This window comes from Eumetopias jubatus, unplaced genomic scaffold, assembly GCF_037043125.1.
Source record: "Eumetopias jubatus isolate StellerSeaLion01/CBP00866 unplaced genomic scaffold, mEumJub1_p1.0 scaffold_10, whole genome shotgun sequence".
Lineage (NCBI taxonomy): Eukaryota > Metazoa > Chordata > Mammalia > Carnivora > Otariidae > Eumetopias > Eumetopias jubatus.
In genome coordinates this window covers 22977050-23003948 of record NW_028274816.1, presented here as the reverse complement: position 1 = coordinate 23003948, position 26899 = coordinate 22977050, and the positions used below count along the sequence as shown (strand labels likewise).

At 40.0% G+C, this 26899-nt stretch overlaps 1 protein-coding gene across 8 annotated transcripts in view; it reads right to left on the bottom strand.

Annotated features, from left to right (window-relative positions):
- TANGO6 (transport and golgi organization 6 homolog) overlaps nucleotides 1–26899 on the bottom strand; it is a 194758-nt gene that overhangs the window by 73231 nt on the left and 94628 nt on the right. For all 8 annotated transcript variants that reach the window (XR_015769133.1, XR_015769134.1, XR_015769136.1 and 5 more), the window contains one exon: nucleotides 16778–16918. Coding sequence is in view for 4 of the 8 variants with exons in the window: in XM_088027448.1 (XP_087883574.1) it covers nucleotides 16778–16918 (141 nt within the window). In the remaining 4 variants the exon portion in view is untranslated. The remainder of the gene's footprint in view (nucleotides 1–16777; nucleotides 16919–26899) is intronic.

The following is a 26899-nucleotide window of genomic DNA, read 5'->3' as shown; positions in this document are numbered from 1 at the left end:
GAAAAGGAACAAAGAATAGATGAGACAAACAGCAGGATGGCCGATTTAAACTCAACCATATCAAAAATTATTTAAAATATAAATAATCTAAACAATTTAAAAGACTAAAGTGAAAAGACTGTCAAACTGGGTAAAAAAAGGGGCGCCTGCGTGGCTCAGTCGTTAAGCGTCTGCCTTCGGCTCAGGTCATGATCCCAGGGTCCTGGGATCGAGCCCCACATCAGGCTCCCTGCTCAGCGGGAAGCCTGCTTCTCCCTCTCCCACTCCTGCTTATTTTCCTTCTCTCGCTTTGTCTCTCTCTGTCAAATAAATAAATAAGATCTTAAAAAAAAATGGGTAAAAAAAAGGCAAGATCCAAAAAACAAGCAAGATCCAACAATATGGTGTCTACAAAAACCCACTTCAAGTACAAAGACATAAACTGATTAAGAGATAAGGAATAGGAAAAGATATACCAAAAAAAAAAACACAAACAAACAAAATCATACCAAAAAAAAAAAAACACCAAAAAAACCCCACAACCCACTAATTTTAAGAAAGTGGAATGGCTATATTAACATCACAAAAAGGAGACTTTGGAACAAGGAATACACAACAAGGAGACATAACAATTCTAACTGCATGCACACAGTAACAGAGGTTCAAAATGGGTGAGGCAAAATTAATAGAACTGAGAGCAGAATTAAGACATATCTACAATTAGAGTTGGAGATTTCAACCTCCTTTTTCAGTAATTGTTAGGACAAGTACACAGGAAATCAGTAAGGATACCAAAGATGTTAACAAATTATCAACTGAGCCACCCAGGCGCCCCTAGTAAAACAAAAATTTAACAGTGTTTGTTAAACAGCTCAACTTGAAATAATTGATATTTATAGAACAAACTTTATAAAGTGCACATGGGACATTCACCCAGAGACCATATCCTGGGCCATAAAAAAGTCACAATACACTTAAAATAACTGAAATAATATACAATACATTCTCTGACCACAAACAACTTAGAAAGCAATAATGGAAAGTTACCTGGAAAATCAATATTTGAAGGTTTTTTTTTAAAGATTTTATTTATTTGAGAGAGAAGGAGACACAGAGAGAGTGCAAGCGTGAACAGGTGGGGAGAGACAGAGGGAGAGGAACAAGCAGACTCCCTGCTGAGCAGGGAGCTTGACGTGGGGCTCAACCCCAGGATCCTGAGATCATGACCTAAGCCAAAACCAAGAGGCCGATGCTTAAACGACTGAGCCACCTAGGTGCCGGGTAAATGAAGTTTAAACAACAAACATCACACTTTTAAGTAAACCATGGTAGAAACAGAGATCACAAGCAAAATTAGAAAGTATTTTGAAATGAATAAAAATGAAAACATATCAAAATTTATGGAATGAAGCTAATGTAGTTCTTATAGGATAATTTGTAGTTTTTAATGCTTACTTTAGGGGGAAAAAAAAAAAGGTCCACAATCTGTGATCTAAGCTTCCTCCATAAGAAACTAGAAAAGTAAACAAATTAAACCAAAAGTTAATAGAAGAAAGGTGTTATAGGCGACCTCTAAAATGGTACCCTATGATTCCCATCTCCTAATATTCCTGCCTTGTGTAATTCCTTTTTTTTTAATTTTATTATGTTATGTTAGTCACCACACAGTACATCATTAGTTTTTGATGTGGTGATTCACGATCCATTGTTTTAGTATAACACCCAGTGCTCCATGCAGTACGTGCCCTCCTTAATACCCATCACCGGGCTAATCAATCCCCCCTCGCCCCTGATTTCCTCCTCTTGAATTGGGGTTAAACCTAGTGACTCACTTATAACAGACAGACTGTGACAAAAGTGATGCGATATCCATTCTAAGATTAGGTTACAAAATGACTAACGCTTCTATCTTGCTTGGCCTCCCTTGCTCTCCTGGTTGCTCAATTTGGTGAAAGTTAACTGCCAGGCTATACTACACTGCCCTATGGAGAGGAGCATATGGCAAAGAACTGAGGGAGGCTGCAGGGTCAACAGTCAGCAAAGAACTGAGGCCTTCAGTCCAAAAGCTCACCAACCGAATCCAACCTACCATGTGAGTGAGCCTGAAAATGGCTCTGTGACCAGTTTATTCTTCAGATGAGACCACAGCCCAGCCAACACCTTAAGTGCAGCTTTGTGAGAGTCTTTGAGGCTGAGACACCCAGTTAAGCCATACTTAGATTCCTGCATTACAGAAACTGTGAGAGAAATGTTGTTTTAATCTGGTAAGTTTTGAGGTAATTTGTTTGATAGCAAAAGATAACTAATACTGAAAGAAATATTGATGATAGGACAGAAAACCAATAAAACAGAAAACCAAAAAACAACAGAGAAAATTAATTAAAGACTGGTTCTTTGCAAAAAAAAAAAAAAGTTTTTATAATTAATACACCTTTAGCTAGACTGACCAGGTAGTAAGTAGCACTGTGTGCATCAAAAAGAGGACAAGACTAAGACAGAGCCCTCGGGGATTCTGACCTTTGGAGATCTGCTCGTGGGGGACAAGTGAGCAAGGAAGACTGAGGAAAAATAGCCATGAGGTAAGAGAATCAGGCAACCCTTCCGTCTGGGTGGCCCGGAGAGGAAGAAGGTATTTCAAAAAGGAAGCAGTGGCCAAATGCATCAAATGCTACTGGGTGATTAGGTAACACAGGGATGAAGAAGGGGTCAATGGATTACTATTTTGGTTGATAAGGGAATGTTGAGGATAAAAAGTACCATTGGACTGACTTAAGAAAATGGTGTGGGAGGAAGTGCAGCAAGCAAATCCAGACAACTTTTTCTAAGAGTTTTACTGTGAATGAGACCAGAGAAATACAGCAATAGTTAGAAGGGGATACAGGGCTCAGAGAAATGTGTTTTGTTTATATGTTTAAAAATATATTAAGTGGGCGCCTGGGTGGCTCAGTTGGTTAAGCGACTGCCTTCGGTTCAGGTCATGATCCCGGGGTCCTAGGATTGAGCCCCGCGTCTGGCTCCCTGCTCAGCGGGGAGCCTGCTTCCACCTCTCCCTCTGCCTGCCGCTCCCCCTGCTTGTGCTCTCTCTCTCTCTGTCAAATAAATAAAATCTTTAAAATATATATATATTAAGTAATGTTTATATGTAGATGGAAATAATTCAATAGAAAGAAGAAACTGATGATGTAGGCGACCCAAATCAGAAGCAGTTTTACTTCAGGGGCCTTCATCCTTGGGAAATTACTAGAAATAAGTCCTAGTCACCAGTGAGTAGGGTCTGGGGGTGGGTGTGTCTTGGTTGATCCTCTAAGAGAGAAGCTTTTTCCCAGTGGTAACTGTAGCTTTCATTCTTACGTGTGTAGTGAGTAGTACAAACCTGGTTCCCGGCTGTATGCTAGAAGGCTGGTTTGGGTTCAGTTCTTGTTTTCCTGAGGAAGTTGAAATTCTACCTGCTACTGTCTGGTGTCCCTATTGGCCTGAGGCTTCAGTCCTTGCAGAGTTACTACTTAGAGCTTGAGGTAATACAAGGTAAAAATTAGCATGGAGTGTTTATTATATACCTGGCACTTTACCTTTATTAATTCCTGTAAGCCTCACTAGAGCTCTATGAAGTAGGTGTTATTATAAGGATCATTTTACAGATGAGGAAACTGAGGCAGAGATGGTAAGTAGCTTGCTTATGGCCAGACACTCAAAACTCAAGGATTTGAATGCAGGCAGCCTTGCCTCAGAACCCAAGGGTTTTGCAAAAGTTTACAGAGAGAATATATGAGAGTAAGGGTTTAACTTACAGCACATAATTTGGACATGCTGATCTCAAAAAATTCTCCACTATGATGTCAAAATATTCACATTGTGGGTGGTGATTTAATTTTAGCAAAACATGATATATCATATTAAAATACTGTCATATTCGGGAACCGAACTGAGGGTTACAGAAGAGGGGGTGGGGGGATGGGGTATCTGGGTGATGGGTATTAAGTAGGGCCCATGTGGTGATGAGCACTGGGTGTTTATACACAATGAACTGTTGACCACTACATCAAAAATTAATGATGTTGGCTACATGTTGGCTAATTGAACATAATAATAAAAAATAAAATACTGTCACAAATTTAATTATTTTGTTGGCATTAAAATTTTAAATGTGTTTGTTTTTAAAGCTGTAAATGAGTAGAAAATATAATCTAATTTTGTTTTTGCATATTTACTTAATATTATAATAAATATTATTTTAACTAAAAAATTGATGTCTGCTTCTCAAAAAAACACCATTTAAGGAAATACTGGGAGAAAACGTTTGCAAAATATATATATATCTGACAAAGGACTTGTACCCACTCCATATAAAGGACGATTATGATGCAATAAAAAGAAATAATACAATTAAGAATGGAAAAAGATCTGAACAGTTACTTCACAAAACAGATATATGACTAGAAAATAAGCACATAAAAAGACATGTGCTCAACATAATTAGTCATCAAGGAAATACATACTAAAACCACAATGAAATACCACTAAAATGACTAAAAACTAAAAAGAAAAATATTGATACCAAGTGTTGGCAAGGATATGGAGCAACTGGAACTTTCATACACTGCTGGTCATAATGTAAAATGGTACAACTACTTTGGAAAACAGTTTTGGCGGTTTCTTATACATATATTGTATGACCCAGCAATTCTACTCTTAGGTACTTAACCAAGAGAAAAAATATATATACATTCACACAGAGATTTGTACCAGAATGTTCATTGCAACCACACTCATAATTATGAGCTCAAAACTAGAAATAACCCGAATGTCCATCAACAGAAATGTGTGAACAAACTGCGTTTAATTCATATAAAGTGATACTACCTAGCAATAAAGACTAGTGAACTACTACTGACAGACACAACAATGTGGATGAATCTCAAAGTCACTATGTTGAGCAAAAGAAATCAGACACAAAGGGGTATACATGGTATAATTCCAGTTACATGAAACTCTAGAAAAGACAGATCTAGGGGCACCTGGGTGGCTCAGTCGTTAAGCGTCCACCTTCGGCTCAGGTCATGATCCCAGGGTCCCAGGATCGAGCCCCTCGTTGGGCTCCCTCCTCGGCGGGGAGCCTGCTTCTCCCTCTCCCACTCCCCCTGCTTGTGTTCCCTCTCTCGCTGTGTCTCTCTCTGTCAAATGAGTAAATAAAATCTTAAAAAAAAAAAAAAGACAGATCTAATATATGGTAAGAGAATTCATCAGTGGTTTCCTAGGGTGGGGTGTGGAATGGGAGATAATTTAGGCACAGAGGAACTTTTTGAGGTGATGAAAATGTTCTCTACTTTAACTGCAGTGATGGTTACATGGATTTATATCAAACCTCATTGAAATGCACACTTTTAAAATGGGAGCATTTTATTGCAGGTAAAGTTTACCTTGGTAAAGTTGATTTCAAGGAAAGCAAAGTATAGATTAATAGCATGTAATAACAGTAACAGTATTAAAATCTGTTCTTGTAAAAGAAGGGAAAAGCCCATATATGTTTGCATACATCTATAGGAGCACAGGGAAAGGTATGACAGAATGTATACCAAATTATTATCATTGTTTCTCTTTGGAGGTAAGAATAGTAAATATAACTAATATTTGGGAGAGATTGATTTTCCCTTATATATTTGTATTGTTAGGCTTGTAGCCAAAAGCATGCACTACTTGCAGTAGTGTGTAGTTAATATACGGATATGGTTGCCAATGCACCGTCCTTGAACGCAATGCTGTTTCTCCCATAAAAAATTAGAGACTACTTCCCCTCTCCTTGAACCTGGGCTGGATTTGTGACTGACTTTGGCAGGAGAACATGACAGAAGTCATACTAAGCCAGTTCTAGATTTAGCTCTTAATAGGCATGGTAGCTTCTGCTTTTGCTCTCTGGGAAACCATTCACCATGCTGAAAAGGAGTTTGGTCTAGATTACCAAATGTTGAGTGTCCACATGCAGGGACAGAACAAAGGCATGTGGAAGAGCACTAAGCTGCCCCAGTCAGGTTTCCAGCTGAGTGTAACCTCCTGGGTGGGCCCAAGGCTACACCACATGCAGCAGAAGCGCCACCTGAGCCCAGGCAATGCCATGTGAAGCAGGGATGAGATGCCCCTGCCAAGATTTACACATATTATAGAATTCTGAACAAATGAACGGTGGTTGTTTCAAACCATTAAATTCTGGGATTGTTTATGACACAGAAGAAAACCAAAACATATTATGAAAGAAAAAGCCCATAAAGTAAAAAAAAAATTTTTTTTTAAAGATTTTATTTATTTGACAGAGAGACACAGCGAGAGAGGGAACACAAGCAGGGGGAGTGGGAGAGGGAGGGAGAAGCAGGCTTCCCGTGGAGCAGGGAGCCCGATGCGGGGCTCGATCCCAGGACGCCGGGATCATGACCTGAGCCGAAGGCAGACGCTTAACGACTGAGCCACTCAGGCGCCCCAAAGTAAAATTTTTTAATCATTAAATTAAAAGTTAAACTATTTCTGGAAACCACCTAATTAGAATGCTCTTGAAGTGAATGATATAGTGCTGCACCTGTAAACAAATTTTGTTGAGTAAGATATTTCTAAGGCTGATTTGTCATTCCTTGACTAGTCTTGTAAATTACTTAATAGCAAAATGTATTAGTAACGTTTTTCTTAAAACAAGACTTTTTTCCCCATTGCAATGAAAACAAACAAAATAACACACAAAAAAGAACCTTCTTAGTCTGCTCCCTTTGAAAAACACAATTTTCAAAAGATATTTTTCTCTGACAAGAGACAGAGCAGGAGGTCCAAAAAGTCCTACCTCACTCACAATTTTAGGAAGTAATCTGTCAGTATATAAACAATTTAAAATTTAAACAGTTTTTGAGCCAGTGATTCCACTTAGGCAAATATCAATCTTCCAGAAATAAAAGCCCAGTACTTCAGCATGAACATATATATGGAACGTGCATATATACATATGAATACATATTTCTGTTGGCACACATACGAGAATTTATATTGCATTGCTGCATGCCATAGGAAATACAAAACAGAAAAAACTGAAGGTCCAAGCACAGAAGAATGGTTGACTAAACAGTGTAAACTGTGGTACATCCATACTCTAAAATATTATAGCCATTTAAAAGTTCCTCTCCTCATCTTAATTCCCAAGGCAAGCCAAGTGGAAATCAGAGTAGCCTACTAGACAAATCCAACTAGCTCATTTTCCTTTATCTTCTACAGCTGGCTAGAAGAAGATGGTTTTCAGAGCAGAATCTGGGGTTGAATTTACTCCTCTCTGGGAACATGACAGATTTTCTATTTTTCTTTTTAAAGATTTTATTTATTTATTTGTGAGAGAGAGAGCATGGCAGGCGGAGGGAGAAGCAGGCTCCCCTGGTGAGCAAGGAGCCTGATATGGGACTCGATCCCAAGACCCTGGGATCATGACCTGAGCTGAAAGCAAATGGTTAACCAACTGAGCCACCCAGGCATCCCAAGGCAATAGGTTTTCTAAAGTCAGATTATGGGCTTCATCCTGTAGCTGGATGAGATCATGGGTGGCTCACCACTTGGATGAACTCTGAGGTGGCCAAGCGCTGAACTAAAACTTAAAAATTAAGCAGGTGATATGGAAAAGTTGACAGAGCACGTTAAATAAGGGTGTTTTACAGGCTTTAAGAGTGAGAAATACACCTTCAAGCCCAGGACCCACCCTTTTCTTGGAATATAGAGTAATGTGAGAAAAGGTGCCTTTTAACCTGGAAGTATAAGCTGCTTTGCCCGAGTATTCCTGGGTGACATTCTACTTGCCAAAGCATGCTCCAATAAAGAAATGAGATTTAGTTCTCTCCCCTGATTTCTTGATTCCAAATATTAATTCCTGATCTTTCCTACAGAGCTCACTGAAGGTAAACTCTTCTTTAGATGGAGCAACATGAATATGGCTTTCTATTTCGCTCTCAGTTTTTAGAAGTTTCTGACCTAGAGTAAACTGGAACTTGTCTGAGCTTGCTGATTAGAAGACTACATTTTGCCTCTAAAAATAATTGCGTACTGTTCTTTGTATATCATGATGACACTGCCAGATCTGAGTTGCTCTTCTGGAGCACCAGTGGGTTCACACTGAGTCATGCATCCACGCTTCCATCCATCAGTCAATCTTTCCCTGCTCTCTCCCTCCTTCCGTTTCCCCCCCCCCATCTTTTTCCTACCATCCACCCACCCACGGGCCAACATTCTCTGACAGGTTCCTCCCTTCATTCTGGGAGCAAAGGTACACATTTTGGAGATGGTTGGTCAGGGTTAGAAGTCTGGTCTGAAGCCACAGAAAAAGTTTTCTCTGTGAGACCTTAGCAGTCTCGTTCACTGCTGACAAGAACACACATTTCTGGAGGACAACTTAGCACTGAATATCAAGAGCCTTAAATGCATGCATATACTTGGACCTAGTAATTTCCCTTGTAGGACCCAATCATAAAGAAAGAATTAATGATTTACCAAAAGAATTTATGTATAAGAATAATCAATAGCATACCTCATAATCCTAATAAAGTTCTTCATAAAGTAAGGAACTGAACTGGAAACAACCTAATTAAACAATAATCTTTCTAAAATATAATTAAATAAAATTATGATAAATCCAAGTTATTAATTATAATACAACCAATAAATCTTATATTTTCAAAAACTAATGACATGGAAAAGTGCTTATAACTAATGTTATATGAAAGCAGTATACATATGGTATAATTACACTTATGAGAAAGAAAAAGAAACTAGAAAGAAACATCAAATTGTAAACAAAAAGTGGTTCTTTCTTTTTTTTTTTTTTAAGATTTTATTTATTTATTTGACAGACAGAGACACAGCCAGAGAGGGAACACAAGCAGGGGAAGTGGGAGAGGGAGAAGCAGGCTGCCCGCGGAGCAGGGAGCCCGATGCAGGGCTCAATCCCAGGACCCTGGGATCATGACCTGAGCCGAAGGCAGACGCTTAACAACTGAGCCACTCAGGCGCCCCAAGAGTGGTTATTTCTGAATCGTAAAACCATCAGTGATCACTTCCTTTTTTATACTTTTTAATATTTTCCAAATTGTCCAAAAATGACCATGTATTACTGAAACAATTAGGAGGAGAAAGGTCTATAAATAGATTTTATTTTTTTTCTTTAAAATTTTTTATTGTTATGTTAATCATCATACATTACATCATTAGTTTTTTTTTTTTTTTTTTTAAAGATTTTCTTTATTTATTCATGAGAGAGAGAGGGAGAGAGAGAGAGAGAAGCAGGCTCCCAAGGAGCAGGAGGCCCGATGCGGGACTCAATCCCAGGACCCTGGGATCATGACCTGAGCCGAAGGCAGATGCTTAACCATCTGAGCCACCCAGGCGCCCTACATCATTAGTTTTTGATGTAGTGTTCCAATAAATAGATTTTAAAGTCACACCTCTCAAAAATAATGACACGAGGAAGAAAAAAGAAGGAAGATGAGGAAAAAAAATTACTCAGTCTGGGCTTCAACCTTCAAATCTGGCCAGATTAGTATTTCCAATTGACATTAACACAAATATTTGTTAAATTGAACTATACTGAAGCTAATGTAGGCAGATGTGGCAAAAAGCATTTCATTTGATCCTCTGAATTCCGCCGAAAATTTCTCCTTTAAAATATGAAAACTCTAATCTTGACTGTTCTTTATTGCTGCCAAAATCTATAAAAGCTCAACTCCCAGACCATCCAATTATACACATGTCCGACCTACCTTTTTACCTTAATTCAGATCTGAGCTGTGAGTCGAAAATCTCTGCAAACTATCAGACAAAAGCTGTTTTTCAAAACCTGACCTGCTGTGCTGGGGTGAGGATGAGGGACTGATGTAGGCTTGCAGCATGTAGCACACTGCCACATTCAACTGCAGGGCCTTGAGAAGAAAAGGGAAAAGACCATTTCCCCTGTGCTCCCACAATACCCCTCACAAGCGGGTCACCTTACGGAGATGATCTGTGTATGAGTCATTCTCTCCTTCTAAACTATAAGCTCCTTGCAGGAAGAGAATGTGGCTCTTTCATGTCCCTATTTCCAGCCCCAGGTAAGGAACGTGCCATTCAGTAGCTGATCAAAAAATGTTTCTGAGGGGCGCCCGGGTGGCTCAGTCATTTAAGCGGCTGCCTTCGGCTCAGGTCATGGTCCTGTGGTCCTGGGACAGAGCCCCGCATCGGGCTCCCTGCTCAGCAGGGCAGTCTGCGTCCCCCTCTTCCTCTGCCCCTCCACCCCGGTCATGTGCTCTCTCTCATTATCTCTCAAATAAATAAATAAAATCTTAAAAGGAAGTGTTTCTGAACTGAACTGCATTGATACCCCCAAATTAAGAAAAAAAAATATACTCAAGAAAAACACACACATACACACACACAACTTTGAGCATTAGTAAGAGCTACCAAATAACCCAGGAATTTATATGATTTAGAACTTGAAAAAAGCAAGAAATTAAGTTAGAATTCAGAGAACGTTCAGGTTTTACTATGAGAAGAGGTGGAAACTGTTTTTCCGTCAAGGACTTCTGATGCAACTTTGGATTCAAATGAGAGCCACATACAAATAAAAGGCAATTTCATCTGTTTTTTTTTCTTTTTCCTTAGAATATAAAATAAATATTAGCAAAGTATACAAAATCTTCCCTAAATATAAGGGATAATTTAAAAATATACTTGAGTTCATATTATGGTCCATTAAACGCCAAAGGAAGGCAACAAACAGTAGAAGCCATATATAATCACCTCAAAGGTGGCCACAGGCTTTAAGAAGGACAACTCCCAAATTCAGCACACATCAGAAAAGATATCACTAAAAATTATGCTCATAAGATTGGTATAAAATAGATAAGATTAGCCATGTGCAGAAGCTTCCACATCTGAAAGGATTATAAATACATTACAGAAAGGAATGAATAACTTTTTAGTGAGATGGCAACCTAAAATGTAACAGAGACAGGGGATAGGCTAGAATTTAATCAAGGCCACCAGGATGCCTGTGCAGGTTGAGTACTGTACAACTCCAGGGTACACCACTCATACAATAATGCCTTTTGTAATTTTTAGGGGGCTGTGAACAACCTGCATAATTGTATGTGGCAGTCCTGGATCTAACTAGCACATACGAGTAATCTTATAAAGCAGAAACAGAATGGTCCACATGAGCTCTACAACAGGGTGTTATCAACAAGGGGCCCTAATGAGATTCTGGGCCAGATCATTCTTCATTGTAGGGGGCTGTCCTATACATTGCTGGATGTTTAGGAGCATCCCTGGCTTATACCCACTTAAATGCCAGTAACATCCCCATGCCCCCAGTTGTAGTAATTAAAAACGTCTCCAGAGGGACGCCTGGGTGGCTCAGTTGGTTAAGCAGCTGCCCTAGGCTTGGGTCATGATCCCAGGGTCCTGGGATTGAGTCCGCATCAGGCTCCCCGCTCAGCAGGGAGCCTGCTTCTCCCTCTGCCTGCCACTCCCCCTGTTTGTGCTCTCTCTCTCTCTCTCTCTGACAAATAAAAATAAATAAATAAATAAAATCTTAAAAAAAAAAAAAAATGTCTCCAGATATTGCCAATGTCTCCTAGGGGGCAGAAGTCTTCCCCTACTATGCTATTCGAAAATCACTAATCTAAAGAACAAAGAAGAACGGGGTAATGTTTGTTCAGCCCTGCTGAAGAGAAAGCAGATATGGCATCTGGAATATGTGAGAAAGCTGTGTAGTCTACATCACATCCGGAACAATGCTCAGGGCAGTCTCAGAAGGAAATACCCTCACATATGTATCCAATTCCCTTTGCTTTAATTCTACTTTTCAAGTAATGTCCCAATTACCAATTCAGTATCTTGGGCACAGTAATTCACTGTTATATTTTTAAAAGAAGTTTTAAAAAATACATTGACATATAATGGTCCCCAGGTTATTGTCAACATCAACGTTGGGCCATATAGGAGGAAACATATGGAGAAACATTTGGAGTGATTGGTAATTTTGCAATGTGTTAAGATTCAATTTCTAAAAGTACAATAAAAAACCAAATAATTCCTTAAATAAAAGAAACTAAACCAAATCTTTCCACAATATTTTCTACATTGAAATTAAAATATATAGATTAATATTTATATAATCTTGGTTTGAGAAAGCCTTTCTATATGAAAGAGAAACCATCAGAAAAAGATAGATTTGCCTACATCAAAATAAAAAACTTGTGTTTCAAAAACAAAATTAAACAGAAAATATGAACAAAACTAAGAGGTAAACAACCCAAAGAAAATAGTAACAACATAAATTTCAATGGTTCATGATTTTTAAATAGATAAAGCTTTTATAAATCAAATAACAAAATCAATACCCCAATAGAAAAATGGAGAGGGGTGCCTGGGTGGCTCAGTCAGTTAAGCGTCTGCTTTCGGCTCAGGTCATGATTCCAGGGTCCTGGGATCGAGCCCCGCGTGAGGCTCCTTGCTCAACGAGGAACCTGCTTCTCCTCCCTCTCCCACTCCCCCTGCTTGTGCTCTCTCTCTATCTCTCTCTGTCAAATAAATAAATAAAATCTTAAAAAAAAAAAAAAAAGGGAGAAAGAACAGGACCAGACAATTCATACACACACAATTTAGCCAATAAATACATGAAAAATGTTTAACCTTATCAAATGAAATAATGGAAATCAAAACAAGACAGCATTTCTTTATATACATGTGTTTGATAAAAAATGGTAATACATAGCATATATAGTACTGATGAGGGTACAGACAAATATTCCCAAACCCTGAAATTGAGACTGGTACAATCTCAGGGGGATGGGCAAAATGGGGGAAGGAGAGTGGGAGGTACAGGCTTCCAGTTATGGAATGAGTAAATCACAAAAACAAAAGGCACAGCATAAGGAATATAGTCAATGATACTGTAATAGCGTTATATGGTGACAGATGGTAGTTACACTTGTGGTGAGCACAGAATAATGTATAAACTTGTCAAATCACTATGTTGTAAACTTGAAACTAATGTAATATTGTATGTCAACTCTACGCAAATTAAAAATTTTAAATAAATAAATAAATAAACGGGCACAATCTCCCTGGAAGACAATTTAGCAATAAATATCTTTAAAAGTATACACGTTTTTGGGGAGCCTGGGTGGCTCAGTCAGTCAAGCGTCTGCCTTCAGCTCAGGTCATAATCCCAGTACCCTGGGATCGAGCCCCGCATCAGGCTCTCTGCTCGATGGGGAGTCTGCTTCTCCCTCTCCTTCTCCCCCTACCCCTACTCATGCTTGCTCTCTTTCTCTCCCTCTCTGAAATAAATAAAACCTTTAAAAATAAATAAATAAATAAAAATAAAATATGCACATACTTTTAACAAATTCTCCTTTTAGAAATTCTTCCTTGGAAATGATCATGAATCTGCACAAAGTTTAGGTACAAGAATATTCACCTTAATGTAATTCATAATAGCAAAAACTTGGAACAACCTGTAAGTTGGTCAGCTGAAAAAATTATGGTACATTCAAATGATATATCATGTAATCATTAAAAATTATAGAGGATGTGGAAAATGTCCATGTTAATGACAGGAAAAAGATGCTTAATGACATGGGAGAATGTTCAGGGTGCAAGGGTGTTTTGGGTAAGAGACTGGGTCTGGAGTCAGACTGTCTGGGTTCAAATTCTGGATCCACCATAATTAGCTATGTGACATTAGGCAAATTAGTAATCCTCTCTGTACCTGTTTCTTAATGTGTAAAAAAAATATAACCCCTATGAAATAATGGATCTAGGCTACAATTATCAAAAGTTACTTAAAAGCATGAGGAGGAAGGTTGATGCGGAAGTTTGTAACAGATGTACCTGACTGGAAACACCACTAATCAATCTCAACATCAGTAAAGTGAGAAAACATAAGTGACACATAAGTGACATTATGTGCCTCCTATTGTGATACAACAGGAAATACAGTATACATCATGCCTATGAAGTATTCTTAACCCCCCCAGATTGGACCCAAATTTACCCAAGTGTCTAGATCTATTAGCATACCTTAAATATGGAGATTTAATTCCATTAAAATGAGGTTCAAGAACAATCAAAAGAAACTGATGATGGTAAAAGGTTAGAATAGTGCTTACCTCTGGGGCAGGTATAGACTAGGAAGGGACAAAAGGAGACTTTATGAGTTACCAGAAGTTTTCTATATTGACATGAGTGTACTTTATATACTTTATTGTGTGTATGTGATAGCTTAGTTTTTAAAAATGGAAAGAAGTAAAGCTCCTGCTTTTCACCACTGTCTAGTGGTAGGACGACAAGTAGGCATGGTTAGGGAACCAGACATGATTCCAAGAGGAAGCAGCAGTGTCCTGTGCCGGGCTCCCCACTGTGGGCCTTGTTCTGTGGGGCTCCCCCTGCTGCCAAGAAGAGCTGGGGTGGGGAGAGAGCAAGGCCTGGGCCAATAAAACTACGGTACTTTTTAGGGAAATCTTACAGAGTAGCCGTTCACAAGGATTTCCACATCACTAGTAAACTAAGAATACTGGCTGTGTTGTAAAAATGGGCTTTAATTTCATGTAAAGGATTTCAACAAGCCACCTCATCTACGCACTTGAACAAGCTGGTAATGTGAATTAGATATTAGCAGTTAAAGCTAAGGCAATGTCTTATGGCTGGCTCCTTGGAAGAGTAGGCTACAGAAACATTAGAACTTTGAGAATTGATGGAGTTTCCTTTGAAATGCCAAAAGACTGTTTTGGAAATTGGGCTAATTATAGGAACATGAAGGAGGAGTCAGGCCCCTCTCCCACTCAACCCAGTCCTTCATCTCCACCTTTACCCCTGGCCAGTAGAGCCTGAGAAATGTGCATTTTCAGTGCTCATCATCCCAATGGTAGAGGTGTACCAGAAGTTACAGAGAAAAAAATACATGTTATGCTCATGTACTCTATGGCATACATTCCTTCTTGGCTCTGATAATCCCAATGATACATGCAAATAGAAGTCGGAGGTTGCACTTGACCCTGCAATACTTTAAGCTTAAAATTCACACCTCCTGTGAGAGAATGATTTCTTATAATGGTGCACTTGTCTGGTATGTTTTCATACTCATATTTAGGACTAAAGCAAATACAGAAAGTTGGTCTTTCTTTAAAGAGTGGAAAATATTTTTTAAAAAATTTCACTCTCATGGTATTCTTCTTTCACTAATAAAAAAATTTAAGTGGTTGGAGATCTAGGTCCTCTTCTTTAGCCAGGAGGGACACCCAGAAATTAGGAAAATTCAGGGCTATGTCCAAAGAAATGAGGCATGGTTAGGCAGAATCGTTGTAAATCCTTTGAATGCTGGTGAAAGAGGAATTCAGTGTGATTTCTTGATCGCAGACAAATTAGCCAAACTGAAGCTGAGATCACTTCCTTTTCGGCCTTAGGTCACATGCTATTGGATACATGATGGAATTACTAAATGGATACTGTATACCACTGGTCCACACTTAAGTGACTGGTCTGCCTTATTTCAAAGCTTCAAGCTATCTAAACTCAGTATAGCAGTCCATGGCTAAGTTTACGTAATGCAAGTTAAAGAAACCCTTCCTAATTCTATGTTATACAGCTCGATATAAAAATATCAAAAGTATACTTATTGGCTTATGGAGAAATTCATTAGTTTATCTTAATTTAAACCCTATCTTTAGAGTGAACAATTGTTTTCTTTGTCCTTACTCTCCAGTATCTCATCTTCTAGTGCCTTAAGGGCACTCAATAAATAGTATTTTTTTTCTTAAAAAAAAGTGCAATCTTTCGGGGCTCCTGGATGGCTCCATTGGTTGGGCGTCTGACTTCAGCTCAGGTCCTGATCTCAGGGTCCTGGGACCGAGCCCCACCCACATCAGGCTCCCCGCTCAGTGGGGAGTCTGCTTCTCCCTCTCCCTCTGCCCCTCCCCCTGCTTGTGTGCTCATGCTCTCTCAAACAAATAAAGTCTTAAAAAAATTAAATATAAGAAAGCAATCTTCTGAGCAAAAATAAAAATTTATTGAGGCTATACTGTATGCCAAACACTATTCTAAATATTACCTTATTTAATCCTTACGATAGCCCTATGAGGTAAGTGCTATTAATATCTTCACATTATACACTAGGCCACTGAGGCAACAAGAGGTTAAGAAATGTTCCCATGGTCACAGAGCCAACAAGCAGCAGTTTGGGATTTGAACCCAGGCACTGTGACTCAAGAGCTCACCCTCTTACTACTCTCAGCTTATGTAGTCTGGAGCAATTTCCTTTGAGTTGGTGGGTTCAATTCTTAGCGCCACTTTATTTACCAGCTGAATGAGTCCTGGACAAACTGCTAAAGGTCTCCGTACCACAATTTCCTCACCTATAAATGGGTCTAACAACAGCCTCTCTATAGGATTTATGGAAAATTAGATGAGATTATATTGCAGACAACCTGGCAAACAGTAGCCATTCAACAAGAGCTAGTGCTATTCCTTCCCTGTCTGACATTCCTCTTCTCTTTAAGCTTGCCGCTGCTCAGCAAGTGTGAAACTTCCCATTCCAGCTCCAGTGAAAATCAGGTCCCAACATAGCTCAGGAGAGGAGACCAAGCAGTGGTAGGAAAACTGGCACTATTGCTGCCAACTACACCCTTGGCGGGTGTAGTTCATCTCAGCCCCAAAACAGTCCTCACCGTGCGAGCATAAGAAACCTCCAACGTACACAGACTGTGGTTCCAAAGCCATACTGCCCCCCTTTTCCAGACGATGGAAAACTCACCTAATGCTCTGACAATTCGCATCAGGACTTCCCCGACTTTCATTCTGGTCTCCGGTGTGTGCTTGTCTTTATCACTGTCATACTGAGCCAACAGGCCAAGCAAGATTTTCTCAGGGTATGCATCTGAGAGCAGGGCAACCCCTGGGGTTAAAAAAAATAAAAAGAAAGGATTCATTATGATTTAAAACTGGAAGGCAAATAAACCCAGACAGCCTGTGATGGGATCAACACTGAGACACCTAAACCCACCTCTGCAATTCTACCAGGAAGGGCTGCCCTTTATTTGGATGACAACTCAGTGAGTGCAAAGAACATGGGTCTGGGAGTTCAGACGCCTGGATTCTTCTGGTCTCAGTCCTCTATGATCTCTAAGATCACTTCCAGCACCGACATTCTATGATTTATGGATTCTAGAGTCTAAAAGCAGAGGCTAGATGATCACATATTGTGGCAGGGATTCACACAGCAGCAGGAGAAGACTAGATTAAATACCCTCTAGGGAGCCCTCCAAGTCTGAGACTCTAAGGTTCTCTGACTAGCATCATCCCTGCCAGCATATCAGTAGAATATCCTGTCTCTGCTGCAGTTCTCTGTTCCAATATGAGTATTCTCTGTAAAACTGTCAACGAGGAGAGTAATCTCCACAAGGAAATATCTTCAGAGCATTCTGGGCATGATCAGTAGGAGACCCATGATTATTTATGGCTGAGTTCCCTGATCAGAAATGGGGAAGGTCCTGCTCTTGAGTCCATATTCCAAGGGGAGTACTCCCCCCTCCCCTTATCTGGAGGGAATAGGTTCCAAGACCCCCAGTGTATGCATGAAATTGCAGATAGCTCCAAACAATCTACATCCTATGTTTCTTCCCATACATACCTACCTTTGATAAAGTTCAATTTATAAATTAGGCAATGTAAGAAGTTAACAACAATAATAATAAAATAGAACAATTATACCAATATACTGTAATAAGTGTTATGTGAATGGGGTCTCTTTCTCTCAAAATATCTTATTGTACTCCACACACCCTTCTTCTTGTGAAGAAGTGAGATAATAAAATGCCTACGTGATGAGATAAAGTGAGGCAAATGGTGCAGGCATTGTGGCAGGTTACAACTGACCTTCTGATGATTAGTCAGAAGGAGGCTTATCTGCTTCCAGACCACAGGTGACCGCAGGTAACTGAAACCGCGCAAAGCAAAAGTGCAGATTAAGTGGGGACTGCTGTACATGCTGATCCCTTCTGCCGTCATGCCAGTACCTCCTAGATGGGTAATCATCTGAGCCCTGCCCCATATTAGGCAAACTTCACAGGGGTGGAGCGAGGAGGGGAGATATGGCCCAAGATAGGATCAGAAATAAAGCCCCTGGTCTCAAAAGTATATTAATAGAAGTTCTGTTACTTGAGTGGAAAATGTTATAGACTTCTAAAGAATAGTAATGAAGAAGAAAAACAAAGGAAGGAAATACAGGTTTCAAAATATATTCAGGAGGAAAATGCTTCTTTGTATCACCTCCACCTCAACTACTCTGGTCTATCATTTGTGGCCTGCTACTTTTCTTTTTTTCCCCAACCGGTCTCTCTGCTTTTACCCTATACCCTCACTGCAGCTGGAAGCATCTGGTTAAAACAAGTCAGGCCCCATCATTCTTCTGCCCAAAGCCCTCAGTGGTTTCCCTTCTCCCCTGAATATGAGCAACCCCCCACCCCCACCTGCCTTTGTTCACTCTCCGACCTGATCTTTTACTGCCCTCAGCCACTCCGGCCTACTCACTGTTCTTAGAGTAGACCAAGCTGCTCCGGGCCCATGGTCCTCCCCTGGTATCCTGTCTAGGCTGCTCCTCTTCCAGGTAGCCTTACAGCTTGCTCCCCAACCCCATGGTGTCTCTGTTCAAATATCATACTTATCCCTTCCCCTACCACTCTTTATCCCCCTCGCCCTGCTTCACTCTTCTTCTTAGCACCTATTATTACCTGGCATGTTATATACAGTATCTGTTTATTTATTGACTGCTCTCCTCCTTAGAATGTAAGCTTTACAAAGTCAAGGATTTTTGTTGTTGTTGTTGTTCTCTGTTGTAGCCTCAATGTCTAGAAGAGTGCCAGCACATGTCAGGTGCTCAGTAACTATTTGTTGAATGAATTAATAAAAGGTTTAAAGATACAGTCCTGATATAAATTTCAGGAATTAAAGAAAGAGAAGACGGGGAAGGAGTAATAGAAATGCTTAAGAAATCCTTAATCATTTTTCATCTGAGTTTACCAATCTCCCATTTTAATTTGATATTCATGCAGGCAAAGTCTACATACTATTTCCTTAAAAAAAAAAAAGATTTATTTATTTATTTGAGAGAGAGGGAAGAGGGGCAGAGGGAGAGAGAGAATCCTGAAGCAGACTCCCTGCTGAGTGCAGAGCCGGATGGACGCTGGCCTGGATCCCAGGACCCCGAGATCATGATCTGAGCTGGTAACAAGAGTCGGCCGATTAACCAACTGAGCCATCCAGGTGCACCTATTTTCTATGTTATAGGTTGTGATTCCATTCTCTTATTTAAATCAGATATACACAAAGGCAGTGCACCTGCTGAGGGCTGCACCTGCCTGCCTCTTTTTTGCCTTCTCCACCCCTGTCTTTTCATTGCTTCCAAAAAGCCTGGGAAGTCCCTGCATATGGTCCTAAAGCACATCTTCCTTTATGTGGCCTCCAATTTTACACAAGCAGAAGCTCTTCTCTTCAGGAAGTTTCAGGCTGTGGCAGAACCTGAATTAGACAGTTTCCCTGCTGGCACAATATGACGGTGCATTTGTAGTTAGCTCTATTATGCAAAATGACGGGGAAGTTCTTGGAGGTCCAAGGTGGCGTTAAAGATATTTTAGCATAGGGGAAAATGTCTGTGGCTAAGAGAAAGATAAATTGTTTACGAAGGGAGAGAAAGGAAACAGCTTCCAAATCTTCCAAAGAATACAAAGCAGAAGTGAACTGGTAGCTGGTAACTGCAGTTCTGGCAGCCACTGTATCACTGATAAAAAGGCCTGGTATACATCATAGATCTATGGCAATCATAACTACTTTTCATCAGAAGTTTCCCAAGTCAGAAATCTGGTAAATTTGTTTCCTTTTAGGAATACAGTTGTGACTTTATAATGGAAATCGGTGGGAAAATGGGATTTGGTTTATAAAACTTTGATCTATATCTAGCTTTTCTGAAAAACATTTATTTCTAAGTCCCTCCTACTGTCGCTTATGCCTATTTTCTCTCATTAATCTTTAGCAGAAAATAGTTATTTCCTTCTCACAATATATCCTGCTATATACTTAAAAAACCAAACGAGCTCTTGATTTCCTTTCTGTAGCAGACATACATTTTGGTGGCACACAGCATCTACTCTGTCTTCTGCGAGCAAAATCTTGTGGTCCTTTGGGAACTATTCCTTTCCTATCCTTAGTCTCTGTGGTTTGAGTGGAGCTAACTACCCACTTTCTCTCCCTCCATGTGTAAACTCAGATCCCAGGCAGGCCAGTTAGGACATTCCATCCCATGCCCACACAACGATGGGCTCAGGACTGGGCAACGAGACTCAATTCTGGAGCCCACACTGGAACTACTGGGAAAGATAAGCTCTTTTCCCCTGCCCCCGCTGTTGAAGTTATTAGCCTGGCGCTGCCTGTGGCCATTATGTGGAGAAAACACACCCAAAAATAAAGCCAACACAGAAGAGGGTCAAGCCAAGAGAGGGAAGGAGAAAAGGAAGAGACATGATGTCACGCTTTGAGCCTCTGGATCCAACAGTATTTCCATCCACTAGATTCTGTGCATACATAAATCAATAAATATCCTTTTATGGGGTGCCTGGGTGGCTCAGTCAGTTAAGCGGCTGCCTTTGGCTCAGGTCATGATCCCAGGGTCCTGGGAGCGAGTCCCGCATCAGGCTCCCTGCTCAGCGGGGAGCCTGCTTCTCCCTCTGCCTGCCTCTCTGCCTACTAATGTTTCTATCTCTCTGTCAAATAAATAAATAAATAAAATCTTAAAATAAATAAATAAATAAATAAATATCTTTTTATGTGCATGGCAGTTTTGATTTTTTTCATCCAAAGGAATCCTAACACATCCTTCTTCAGGTTAAAAAACATTTTTGAAATTTTTATTTATTTACTTACTTACGTACTTTTCCTATAATGCCTAACTTTTAATTCCACTAGGGAGCTTTAAATTCTTCCACTCTTGCATTAAAAGGTTGCCAATAGCAAAGCCCAGTTTCCTTGCTTCCCACAGTCCCATGTTAGCAGTTGTTTATCTTCTTGATTGCCTTTTCCCCAAACTGCTGCCAAATGGTCCTCTGACTGTTTGAGTTTTACCTTCTAGGATACAGCTGCTACCTAGGAGTTTATAAATCCCTAGAGGACAAGGGCAGCTCCCTCCTTACTCTTACAGCAAGCAGCTGCGAGACTGCTTACATGATGGTTAAGACTACATAACAATTAAAGAGATGAAATTCTGTGTGGCTGCTTTTGTTTCTTATTTGAAAAACTCTCTGAATTTTGACAACTGAGGAAGCACAGCCGTAACCTTCACATGACCCTTGGTCCCTCGCACTCGATAATTCCTTTGTAATTTAAAAATGGGGTAATTTCTGGGTCAGCACAGGCTTTAAGGAAACACAACACATCAATCCCTTTGGCAAAAAGAACCAAATGACCGTGTGAGAAATACCTGCTCCTGCTCTGATTGCAGGAAAATGACTACGTATTTCAAGATGTGGCCTAACAGATAAGTTACACAGAAGATAAAGGTGAACCTAAAATGGCCAGGGTTCATGAAAACATTCTGATCTGTATTTTCAGGCAAAACATAGGATATAGGCAAATTAACTCAAGTGAAAAAATATTAATGAAAGTACATTATGCAACAAAACAGAGACAGACAACTTTGTAAAGCCACCATTTATCTCCCCAAAAGACTTTCCTTGCAAAGCCGGAAATGTATTCTAATCCCAACAGTGTTGACTTCAAGACGATTCCTCAGCAAGGTGTTCAGTGATTCTGCAGACCTCCAGCAGTAAAAGGAGCCTAGGTATAGTCTTACCTTATACAACACTCTTGCATTGTAGGATAGTTTAACTCTAAATGTCTTTGCTGACTGGCTCTATCCTAAGAACCTGCTAAGCCAATCTTCACTTTAAAACTAACCTGCCTCGGGGCGCCTAGCTGGCTCAGTTGGTTAAGCGACTGCCTTCGGCTCAGGTCATGATCCTGGAGTCCTGGGATCGAGTCCCGCATCGAGTCCCGCATCGGGCTCCCTGCTCGGCAGGGAGTCTGCTTCTCCCTCTGACCCTCTCTCTCTCTCATTCTCTCTCTCAAATAAATAAATAAAATCTTAAAAAAAAAAACTAACCTGCCTCATTCTCCTGGGCACATAACAACCTACCTCCCAAAATACCCACATCAACCTGGAAAACCACCTACTCCCTCAAACTTCTCAGGTATTTCTTCTGACAAAACTGTAAGATACACAAAACATATTGTGTGATTCCATTTACATGAAATGCCCAGAATAGGCAAATCAGAATAGACAGAAAGTAGATTTAGTGGTTACCTAGGGCTGCAGGAGGTAGGGGGAAATAGGGAGTGACTGCTAATAGATGTGAAGTTTCTTTCTGGAGCAATAAAAACCTTCCAAAATTGATTGTGGTAATGGGTACACACTCTGAATATACTAAAAGCACTGAATTGTACACTTTAAATGAGTGAATTGTATGGTATATGAATTATATCCCAAAATGTTATTATTAAAAGAAACTATAAAAGCTATTTCATATCTACCCGTTTAGGTTTCTAGAATAGAAGAAAAAGGGAGAAAATAACATAGCTCATCTTAAATATAAAGGGAAATCCAGGTCCAGAAGCAAAATGTCAGCTTCTTTTTGTATTCAAATCTATTTTGGTTGCCCCTGTAGGGTGAAGGTGGACAGAGGGAGAAAAGGATTTGTTATCTGAATGGGAAAAAAAAAGTCAAGTATTTCACATTTCACAGAACCTCTCTAACATGTGTAAGAAAATATGTCTAAAATTCTAAGTTCTGTGTTAAGCCAGAAACTCTACTCTAGGCATTTGTCCTAACAGATATACTAGCACAAACAGAAAATTACTTATGTACAAAATCATCACTGTAGCACTATTGATAAAGAAAAGACTGGAAACAAATTAAATATTCACCAATAGAGAACTGATTAAGTTGTGGTCACTCATATAAGGGGATACAATGCATCCATAAAAAAATAAAGCTTTTTAAGAACTGTTATGGAATAAATTCTAAGATCTACTGTTAGGTATAAAGCAGAGCGCAAAACCATGTGTATAGAATTCAACCATTTCTGTACAAAAGGGAAATATACACTCATAAAATATTTCTGGAAGGATACACAAGAAACTCGTGATATTGGTTGTTTCCGGGGAGGGAAACGGGGAAAGATATGAGAGAAGAAAGTTTTTATTCTGTATCTTTTTGTACCTTTTGAACTTTGAACCATGTGATGTATTATCTATCAAATATAAATTTTACAAATAAAAGTTAAAAAAGTCTGTGATAAGGGACATGGTCTTTTAAAATAGACCAGCCTCTTTTAGAGACAAGAGTGTAAAAAGAATGTGCAATCAAGTGTTGTAGAATGACCACAAACGTTTGTATTCTCTTCCTCCTGAAATCCTACTAAGTGACAAAAAGGGCATAAACCCATAAACAAGAATAAAGAGAATGGGATAGGTGTCAAAAGCTGAGTCTGGGTAAATAGAACGAAGATGGAACATTGTAATGACATATATTCAATACAGCTGTTAAATCATTTGGAAGAAATTAGCAATAATTACATAGAAAACTAAACAAATGGATAAGGAAGACTGAACTAGGCTCAGCAATGAACAATACCCAAAGAGTCAACAGTAAATACAGCCCAAAGATGTAGCCAAAAATCGTGATGTGCAAATGGCAGGAGGGGAGGGACATGCGTGTGCATGTGCGGTGTGCATGTGTGTGTACATGTGTGCATGCGTTAAATCCTCATCCAACATATGGAAAATGAGTAGATAATCAAGAGAAATATGGGATGCCTGGCTGGCTCAGTCAGTGGAGCATGTGACTCTTGATCTCAGGGTTGTAGGTTCGAGCCCCATGTTGGTGTAGAGATTACTTAAAAATAAAATCTTTAAAAGAAAAATAAAAGAGGGCCGCCTGGGTGGCTCAGTCGCTAAGCATCTGCCTTCAGCTCAGGTCGTGATCCCAGGGTCCTGGGATTGAGCCCCGCATGGGGCTCCCTGCTCCACGGGAAGCCTGCTTCTCCCCCCCTCTCCCACTCCCCCTGCTCGTGTTCCCTCTCTCGCTGGGTCTCTTTCTGTCAAATAAATAAATAAAACCTTAAAAAAAAATGTGTGAGCATTTTATTTATAAACGGGAAGGTAATCACTAAAAGAAACTACTTAAAAAGGGGTGGAAAAGGAATGGTTATCTTTGGGGACTGGAACTGTGAGGGGGAAGCAGCAGGGTAGGAGATAAGCTTTTTGACTCGTTACAAACTAGGTTCAAAGTAATTAATAAAAGTAAGTTTATTTTAAAAACTAGAAAGAATATAAAAAGCATATTAACCTAGAGAGGAAGCCCAGTGAAAGAACAATAATGGGCAAGAGAAGAGGTCGGGCACAGGAGAACTTTCCTTTTACAAAAAGGACAACGAAAAGATCCTCACCGACCTGGGCCCGTCCGCTCTCGCAGCTCTCTGACAGAAAGATACGAAAGGATAAAACCTGAGGAGGAGGAAAAGAAAATACCCTTAGCAGGGTACTTCAGCTGTTACTTTTGAGATCTTTCATTATGATGAAAGCCAACAATAATTTCAGCTCCAAGAATTGAGGAAGTTGCACAAACTGGGGAAGTTGGTTATTAAATCAAGGAAGTGTGGGGAATTCAACTGGATGGCTGGTCTGTCTTTGTAATTAGAGTAAATGACAACGTCTAGATGCCAATTCGATGTTAAGTTTCTCTACAGCTCCAAAGCTGTGCTAAGTGTGGACAAGCCCCAACAAATTTATAAAGATTCAATATGACTGAGTGTTACCCAGGCCTGAAGAAAAAACAGGGTTAGACTAATAAACTATCACGGTTAACAGCTAAAGATTTGTGAGAACCATACCTAGAGTCTATCTCTTTAAGTCGGGATCTAAATATTACATTCGAGGGGCAGCTGGGTGGTGCAGTCAGTTAAGCATCCGGCTCAGGTCGTGATCTCACGGTCATGAGATCGAGCCCCACGTCGGGCTCAGGGCAGGGTCTGGTTAAGATTCTCCCTCTATCCCTACATCACCCTGTGCTCTCGCTCTCTCTCTCTCTCAAATAAATAAATACATCTTTAAATAATAATAACACATTCAAACACTAAAATAATGCCAATGTATTTTGCTTGTTTTCTACTTCCCATTTTGGAGGGGAAATGTTCAAAGGAGTGCATCTATATTGGCTCATAGTTAGCTATACTTGCTGGAAGCCATTTGGATCACAAAATATTATTACAATAAACAAACATCTAATAGCAAAGACAGATTCCAAATATATACTGAAGATTTTCAACATGCCAGGCCATTCTAAGCACTTTTACATGCATTCGTCCATTTAATGCTCCCAACAATCCTTGGAAGTAGATATTATTATTATTCTTAATTTTATGAAGGGAGAAGTTGAGGAACAGATGGGTGAAAAATGTGACCCAAGATATTTGGCACTTGGCAGAGCAGAATTGCAAACCTGCACTGCTGCCAGGGAGAAAGTAACTGCTGGAATAATACTAGCTTTGAAAATCCTAACCCCAAAGGTAGCGAACTTTACGTTTTCAAGTATATGCTCTCAGCCTTACGTTTTACTGAACTCCGAGGTCAGAGGAAGAAGAGGCACTCCGCACACTGCATCCCATAAGAGAAAGGCCTGAATTCTCTAGACTATAGTTTGTCTAGTGGAGCTTCATAGGGACTGCTTCATTCCTACTTGGTATCTTTATTTAGCCTGTCACAAAGGGAGGTGAGTGATGTTAATGAAAGTCACAAATGATTCTAACTTGAGACGCTGCTGACATTAGTGGTAACAGAGAAGCCATACAAAAGGAAATTGAGAACTTGGATTTTCAGGAGTTCCAGTTTTTAACCAGTGATCCTCAAACACCTCCACTCTACTTGACACTGCAAGCCCCCTAAATCTCGTATTCTACGAGATAATAATAAATAAATAAACAAAATTCAAAACAGCCCCCAAAAGCTTAGAGTCCACCTTGTCAGGGCTGCCTCTATCAAACACCTGTGGGCGACAGAGAGGGAGGGGTAAGGCAGAGAGCTGAGGAAAACGGAGCCTCAAGGACGCCACCACCATCAAGGGTTCTGTTGTATGTGCAGAAATTCGAACAAAGCTGCCTGCATACTGGCTGAAGGCAGAAGTGAGGAAGGAAGGACAGGAAAACAACAATTACCGCTGCTTTCAGGGTAATCACTGCCCTACGCATTCTGAGAAACCCACATTTCAGCTGTTCCAGGGTGAAAACTAAAGAAGCAGGATGTCATTCATTTAATTCTCTTTATGTAGCTTTCCAAGAATAAAAAAGGACATTAACATTCTCTTTATTTTTTTTAAAGATTTTGTTTATTTATTTGAAAGAGAGAGAGTGTGAGAGAGCATAAGCAGCGGGAGCAGCAGTGGGAGAGGGAGAAGCAGGCTCCCCGCCGAGCAGGGAGCTCGATGCAGGACTCGATCCCAGGACCCTGGGAACATGGCCCGAGCCGAAGGCAGACGCTTAACCAAGCCACCCAGGCGCCCCAACATTCTCTTTATGATATCAAAACATTTACTGGTAAAAAGAAAAAAGGGACTTCCGATTTCCCATAAAATATTGAGTGGTTCTCTTTTAGCTGAATCTTGGTAAGAAAATAAAACTCTTTACACCTCTTAACACCCAAGATGGGTGGTCCTAGTAGCAGAAATACTAACTAAACTGCAGACTCATTTTTCCCGAAGTTTTCTACTGGCATTTCACCTCAAGCATACTCGAAGAGAAGTTGCAGAATCAGCAGAGCTGACTGATGCGTCAGGCTC